Below are 8490 nucleotides of genomic sequence, written 5' to 3' on the forward strand. Positions count from 1 at the left end.
TTTATACATACTATTTCTGGGTGTTTTGATTGTCATTTGGTTTTGCTTCTGGTTCTTTATTCCTGAGATCCCTGCCCAGAGTAACGTTTTTGATCTCTAGCAGAATTAAAAAAAAAAAAATTTTATGTGGTTGAGTATATTAGTTTTCTTTTGTTATTTAATTTTGGGTAATACTTTGAAAGGTCTTATACCCCTTGAGAATATTAAAATATAATGGTTCCTTTTAGAACGTATATGACTTTGTTTTTGTATTTAAATATATTTGTTTCATTTTGACTTTATCTTTGTATAAGCTGTAAGATATTCACCTTATTTTTTCACCAGATGGCTACCCAATTGTCCCAATATCGTTTAACGAATAAACTCCCTTTTCTTCCTAATGTAAAAACTGTCTTTTGTCATATATGTTCTATTGGTAATCATAAACTTTTTCTTCATTCTTCATTATTTAAATGAAATATAAATTGGGTTATAAAGGGAATGCATTATATTGAAATTATTTTCTTGTCATTTTTACACTATAGGAAGAAATACAAAGAGAAAACTGTCAGGATAATATTTCATCTATGAACATGAGTATTCAGAATACATGGAAACATCTCCATGCAGATCATATTGGTCGAGCTACCAAAGCAGAAGATGAGGATAAAAGCCATTCTAGACAGTTTCAGAGTTATAAGTCCCATGGAGTCATGTCTAAAGAATGTACAAATGATGACCAAATGAAGACACCATTGAAGAGTGCAAATCCAGTCCATACTTGTTATAGACAGAGTGAGCAAAATAAGTCTTTATATAAAGCCAAGTCAAGCTGCAATCAAAACTTACGTGAAGAAACTACTTTTAAAAAGAATTTTATTTCTCAATCAAGGTATAGTTTAATAATTATGTGTAACTTTAATTTATTCAGCGAGTATTTATTGTGTACTACAGTATGCCACACTGTTAAATACCAGGCATGTAGAAATGACATGATGAAACATGGTCTTGGGAAGAGCCTAAAGTAGGAAGTGTTGGGAAAGGAGTTTGGACGGGGAGGTATGGGCCAGTTCATCTAGGGCCCTGCAATGTCATACTCTGGATTTTGGGGTTTAACTCTCAGGGTAAAGGGAGTGATTGAGGATTTTAAATTAAGTGGCGTAACATATTTGAATTTTAGAAAGGATACTCAGAAAATAAAACCTAAACGGAAACCCTTTACTTGAAGTAACAATGCATGCGTTGATAATCTATCAGCAGTATAGCAAAAACTAGTTTTTAAATTTAATGTGATAAAGGGAATAGGATGTGAATAAAATTTGGTTTGGATTTACCCTTTTGTTTGTTCCCTGCACTTTGTCTCTAGAACATAGTCTTTTTCCCTTGCAGTTAGTTTGTGGGGCTAGACCCGGGATTGTAGCTTTTCTTAAACCCTTTACTGGGTTGTGCTCTTCTGATGGTTACAGTACTTAGGAAAAATGAAGAGGATGCTGCTACATTTTGGGCAGGTTGAAGGGTAAACTAAGTACCAGGAAGAAGGGTTACATCAGTACCACCCCTTTTATCTGTTTCAAGACCATTCTTGATGTTAATTTTAACTTGATTTCTCAGGTATGGGAATTGGGAAGCAGTAAGATATGGTCCTGGGCCAGCCTGCTTGACCTCCATCCCAAGCTTTCCATACCCATAGCCTTCTTTCTTCTATAGGGTTAGCCATATTTCCTTTTGTTTTTGTTTGTTTTTTTTTTTTTAGAGAGAGAGAGAGAGAGAGAGTTTCGCTCTCGTTGCCCAGGCTGGAGTACAATGGCGCAATCTCAGCTCACCGCAACCTCCGCCTCCCAGGTTCAAGTGATTCTCCTGCCTCAGCCTCCTGAGTAACTGGGATTACAGGCATATGCCACCACGCCCAGCTAATTTTTTGTATTTTTAGTAGAGATGGGGTTTCTCCATGTTGGTCAGTCTGTTCTCGAACTCCTGACCTCAAGATCTGCCCGCCTCAGCCTCTCAAAATGCTGGGATTACAGGTGTGAGCCACTGCACGCAGCTAGGGTTAGCCATATTTCTACCTCAGCCAAGTTATTAATATTTTTATCTCTTTGAAATGCTTTTTTCCTCCTACAAATATATGTACATGGACAGATAGCTGTAATTATAAAGCTACTGCTATGCCTGCTACCTGATCTACAGTTCTTGCCTTTTTCTGTACTATTATCATTGTGACAGTATAATCAAAACTTGTATTTATTCATCAAGGACTACAGGGTTCAAACACACAAATGTTTTGGGGATTAGGAAGGATTTTTAAATTCAGGTCTTTAAATGATTATTGTTAGCACTTTGCCATCCTGTGCCCATGTTCATTTTTGCTCCCACTGATTTTGTTCTCTCCTTTTTGCCTTCATCTCTCCTACTTCCTTCTTTTTATAATCTTTTTCTTCCAAGTTTCATCAATACTATTGCCCTCTGGAGTCTTATTTGACTCTAGCTCTAGAAACAAGGCTTTAATTGTTGCAGGCCCTACTTTGGCAGAATTTGGTAGATTTTGGTCGATCATGATTCCAGGTTGCTTTTGCCCATAAAACTCTGAAAATCACAACACTGCTTACAGAAACATTGGTCCACACACCAAACAGTATGTTTACTTTTAGTAATCTGGTGTCTATTTTCTTTTAGTGACCATGTTTTTAAACACCCAGTTCACATTGCCAAAAATATAAAGCAGCAGTTACCAGTAACAGGTATGATTAAAAATGTTTCTTTGGTTTTTCAATAAAACAGATATTTAGGTAACCATATAGCTAAAAATGTACATTGGCTGAGCGCAGTGGCTCACGCCTGTAATCCCAGCACTTTGGGAGGCCTAGGTGGGTGGATCACCTGAGATCAGGAGTTCAAGACCAGCCTGACCAACATGGCAAAACACTGTCTCTACTAAAAATACAAAAATTAACCAGGCGTGGTGGTGGGCATCTGTAATCCCAGCTACCGGGAGGCTGAGGCAGGAGAATTGCTTGAACCCAGGAGGCAGAGGTTGCAGTGAGGTGAGATCACACCACTGCACTCCAACCTGGGCGACAGAGTGAGACTCCATCTCAAAAAAAAAAAAGTCCATTGGTATATTGGCCCTCTAAAGTATAAGCCACACCTTTGACTCTTTCTGTTGTAAATGCCTTCCATTAAGATCCAGAATCTTTCTGTTTATTCACCAGCATGACTAGAGGCATAGTACTAGGCTAAGGTTTATGAAAAGCTTGATATTTAATAAATCCTTAAAATATCTGATTCTTTTCATTAATCCAAAAATCCTTCATTTTGCAATTTTTTTCCAGATCCATTTACATTATGTTCAGATATAATAAATAAAGAAGTAGTCAGTTTTCTAGCAACTCCCAGTTGTTCCAAAATGTTGACGTATAGGTGCTCAGGTAAGTATTTTTTTAATTGCAGTTGTTTCACAGTAAAAGCCTTTTATGATATTAATTAACTACAATTTTTTTATTTTTTTTGATACGGAGTCTCACTGTGTCACCCAGGCTGGAGTGCAGTGGCAAGATCTTGGCTCTCTGCACTCTCCATCTCCCAGGTTCAAGCAATTCTCATGCCTCAGCCTCCCAAGTAGCTGGGATTACAGGTCCTCGCCACCACACCTGGCTAATTTTTTTTTGTTTGTTTTCGTAGAGACAGGGTTTCACCATGTTGGTCAAGCTGATCTTGAACTCCTGACCTCAAATGATCTGCCCACCTCAGCTTCTCAAAGTGCTGGGATTACAGATATGAGCCACTGCACTTATTGTAATTAAGTAGAATTTATAATAGTTCTACACATATGATTTACTTTGTTCCCTTTGGAGAAATAATATTATGGAGTATCAAAGCATTCAAACTAATATCTTCTGTCTGGGCCAGGTGAGGCAGCTGTAATCTCAACACTTCGGAAGGCCAAGGTTGGAGGATTTCTTGAGGCCAGGAGTTCAAAACCAGCATGGTCAACACAGCGAGACCTTGTCTCTATAATTAAAACAAAACAAAACAAAAAACAAAACACCTTTTATCAGCATCAGGCTGAGCTTCCAATATTTGTATGTATGAATCAACACAGTTAGTACCTTTTTATTACTTTATTATCTTTTTGTCATAATACCATCTATAAATTTAACCTTACTGAGTAAAGTAAACATTTTTTAATGTTTTCAGAGAACCAGTTATTACTAGGTATGCATTCTGGATTATCCTGTAAACATAGGCATTAAGTTTTTAAAATACCTATTTTTATATTTATAATATGTAAATGTTTCTAGTGTTTCATGTCCATTATTTATTTTTTCTGCAGGGGTCTTGTAAATATTCCATAATACTTATTCCATCCCTTCTCCTCCTCCTTCACACCCCAGTATTTCCTCTTTGTTCATCTTGCTGTTGTACTCTGCTCTATGGATGAAATTGAGGTTCTCTGTATTTGGCTCAGAACGTCATTGTTCTTCCCTCTTGGATGAAGAGGTTATCTCTATTCCTCTAAAACTGATGTGTAGCCATAAGCTGAATCCCATATGTTTTTTTCCTCCACATTTTAATACTAATTGCAAAATCTTTCTCTTTACTCCCATTCTATTCATTAACTCCTTTTGTTCCACCTTGAACTATGCTCTTTTCTCCTCATCTTAAAAAAATACCCAATAGTTTGTTTGATTTGCTATCCTTTCAAGTATTCATTCACTCCTCCCAACAGATGCACATATCCCATTAGAAAGTAAATGTATTAGGCCGGGTGCGGAGGCTCATGCCTGTAACCCTAGCACTTTGGGAGGCTGAGGCGGGTGGATTACCTGAGCTCAGGAGTTCAAGACCAGCCTCGTCAACACAGTGAAACCCTATCTCTACTAAAATTCAAAAAATTAGTTGGGCATGGCAGCATGCGCCAATAATCCCAGCTACTCAGGAGGCTGAGACAGGAGAATTGCTTGAACCTGGGAGGTGGAGGTTGCAGTGAGCTGAGATCCTGCCATAACACTCCAGCCTTGGCAACAGAGCAAGACTCTGTCTCCAAAAAAAAAAAAAGAAAATGTATTTAATAAGAATAAAGTACAAATATTTCTTTCAATTTAATTGTATTATTTTTTAAAAGGCTACTAAGTTGTTAGAACATAAATACTTATTAAGTTGTTTTGGATCTGACAGAATCATTAGGCATTTCTTTTGGCTTATAGGTGCCATGAACCTAGAAAGTTTGGGAATCTCTGGTCAAAAGTATTCTAGGTGGCAGAGTGGATGTTCTGTAACTGCTAACCCCATTTCATCCCTTAGTTTGTATGAGATGGTTCTTTCCTTGTTCCTTTCTTCCCTAGTTACCATTCATTCATTCCACAAACATTATGGAGTGCTTAGTCCTTGGCTGGCACTGGAATCTAAGATGAATAGAACTCAGTCTTCACCTTTATCTTTCTCTTCCTGCCAGATTTCCACATGTATTCTCCTCAAGACCTAGTCTATAGCACTTACTCAGTTCTTTCACTACATTTACTTTTGTAGCATCATCTATCATTTTATTGATGGTTTTCGAATATGTATCTTGACTTTTGGCTTCTAACCTGGGCCTTATTCTTTCATTTCCAGTAGTTCTCAGCACATACCCACTTGAATATCTTCTTGTTACTTTAAGCTTAATGTATCCTAAACACAACATCCACAGCATCTTTCTTCCTTTTAAATTGGCCTCCCCACTCACTGCATTTCTGTCAGTGTTGCCGCTATTTGTCTGGTCTCCCAGACTTTAAGCCTTGAATCATCCATGACTGTTCTCTCTCATTCCGTCCCTTATTTCTAGTCTATCAAATTTTGTTCTTTTTTGCTACATAGGCCCTTTTCGTTTCATGCCTAAATTATCACAGCAATTTTATCTAGCAGTCTTTGTCTTAAGCATCTCCAACTCCCAACTATAATATGCATATCACTGTTAACTTATCTTCTTAATATGTGCTTTATCGTGTCATCATGCTAAACAACCCTCAGTGCTTCTCTGTAACCCATTGAATCAAGCCCTCTGCCTGGCTTTCTAAGTTGTATGGAATTTTGTCCTGCTTCCACTTGTTAAAATTTACTGTACATTTACTCTGAATCTGCTAGAAATGTGCTATGGTTATTTCAAACTTTGCCATTTATGCAAGTACTGAATTTCTTGAGAGTTATCCTAAACTGTTTCCTTTATCCCAACAGCTCATTATTCATCAAACCCTGCTAATTTTACATCAGAAATCTCTCCATTCTCCCTGCAAATGCCTTGTTTCAAAATCCCTTTATTTATTTTCTGGACTACTAAAGTAACCTCTCAACTGATCCTCTTGCCTTCAGGTGCCGTTTCTACAAGACAAGTGAAATTGTGTCATCTTCCTGCTTTTATTTCTATGTTCCTCCCTGTTGCCTTGAAGAGAGTTAAAATTCCTTAGCATGGCTTTCAAGATTCTTCTTGGTCTGGTTCCCTGCAACCCTCCCCAGCCCCACCTTTTCTCCTGCACTTCTCTGTACTCTAGCCATATTAGAGTGTCCATGATTCTCTGAACACTATGCTTTTTCACACTTCAATGGTTTTGCACATCTTTATTGTACTGTAATGTCTTCATCTCAGCCAACTATCTGCATGGCCAACTTCTAGTCCTTTAGGAATGAGCCACTAATACAATTAGGTGACAAACTGATGGAGAATTTTATAATGGACAGACATGGCTGACATTACCTGAACCTACCAATCTATCTTTTTTTAAAAAATGTTTTTCCAACTTTTATTTTAAGTTCAGGGATACATGTGCAGGATGTAAAGGTTTGTCACATATGTAAACATGTGCCATGGTGGTTTGCTGCTGATCTTTCTTAATATTTAAGAAAAGAGGAAGTTTGTCTAACCCTATTGGCTCAAGAGGCTGCCCAATTACAATTTTTTTTTTTTTAAAAAAGAGACAGACAATATGTATCTCTTAATATGATACAGTAAGAAACATACAATACTACCTGCATGGAATTCTAGTAAAAACACTTGAACCTGAATCTGACCAATCATTTAGATTTAATTACTAGTTTATAGGACACACAACAACATTTTAAAGGACACGACTAGGATGCAATAAGCAAAACTTAGCCTTTGAGAAACTATAGTACAAATGACCTAGTCTCTTCAATAAGTAAATGACAAGGAAGAGAGGGGAACTGATAGATTAAAAGCACCTTGACATATGTTAACCGAATGTAAGTCAGGCACAGTGGTGTGTGTGTCTGTAGTTCCAGCTACGTGGGAGGCTGAGGTGGGAGGATTGCTTGAGCCCAGGAGTTCAAGTCCAGCCTGAGCAACATAGTGAGACCCTGTCTCAAAAAAGAAAAAAAAAAAAGTAATGGTGGATCTTATTTGGATCATGATTCCAACAACTAACTTTCAAAAAAAATTTTTGAATTGATGAGGAAAATTGAACACTAGATATTAGGTTATATTAAGCATGATTTTTTAGGTGTCATAATAGTTTTATGTGTTTACAAAAAAGAGTCCTGGCCGGGCGTGGTGATAGCTCATACCTATAGCCCAGCACTTTGGGAGGCTGAGGCAGGTGGATCATTTGAGCACAGGAATTCGAGAATAGCCTGGGCAACATAGTGAAACCCATCTCTAAAAAAAATACAAAAATTAGCTGAGTGTGGTGTTGCATGCCTGTAGTCCCAGCTACTTGGGAGGCTGAGGTGGGAGGATTGCTTGAGCCCAGGAGGTTAAGGGGTTAAGGTTGTAGTGAGCGGAGATCACGCCACTGCATTCCACCCTGGGTGACAGAGTGAGACACTATCTCAGAAAAAAACATCCTGGCTGGGTGCAGTGGCTCACACCTGTAATCCCAGCACTTTGGGAGGCCAAGGTGAGAGGATTACTTAAGCCCAGGAGTTTGAGACCAGCCCTGGGAATATAAGGAGACCCTATGTCTACAAAAAATAAAAAATTAGCCAGGCGTGGTGGAGGTCAGGGCTAAAAGTGAGCTGTGATCATAGCACTGCACTCCAGCCTGGGTGACAGGGAGACCCTGTCGCAGGAAAAAAAAAAAATCCTTATCTGTTAAGGATGCATGTGAAGTATTTACGGATGAAATGATACTTTAATGTAAATTATAGGTGTCATAATCCAGTGCATACATGGGGACAGAGCTGAGTAGGTAGAGGTATAAATAAAACATGATTAGCCATGAGTTAATAATTATTGAAGCTGGATGATGGATACATGGGAGTTCAGTGTTTGAAATTTTACATAATGTTAAAAACAAAAAAGATGACTGAGCTTAAGGATCACTTCTTTTGGATATCTTCCCTTAACAGTGACTCTTGCTCAAAACCAGACAAAATAGATATTCCTTTTTCTTTTTTTTTTTTTTTTTGAGACAGTCTCACTCTATCGCCAGGCTGGAGTGCAGTGGCATGAACTCGGCTCACTGCAATCTCTGCCTCCTGAGTTGAAGCGATTCTCCTGCCTCAGCCTCCCTAGTAGCTGGG

At 38.2% G+C, this 8490-nt stretch overlaps 1 protein-coding gene across 1 annotated transcript in view; it reads left to right on the forward strand.

Moving 5' to 3' along the window:
- Positions 1-8490, forward strand: part of CCDC79 (coiled-coil domain containing 79) — a 53403-nt gene that overhangs the window by 38735 nt on the left and 6178 nt on the right. The window contains exons 13-15 of the mRNA XM_011932143.1: positions 525-871; positions 2653-2717; positions 3309-3404. Coding sequence (XP_011787533.1) covers positions 525-871; positions 2653-2717; positions 3309-3404 — 508 coding nt within the window. The remainder of the gene's footprint in view (positions 1-524; positions 872-2652; positions 2718-3308; positions 3405-8490) is intronic.

This window comes from Colobus angolensis, unplaced genomic scaffold (genome assembly GCF_000951035.1).
Source record: "Colobus angolensis palliatus isolate OR3802 unplaced genomic scaffold, Cang.pa_1.0 Scaffold93, whole genome shotgun sequence".
Classification (NCBI taxonomy): Eukaryota; Metazoa; Chordata; class Mammalia; order Primates; family Cercopithecidae; genus Colobus; species Colobus angolensis.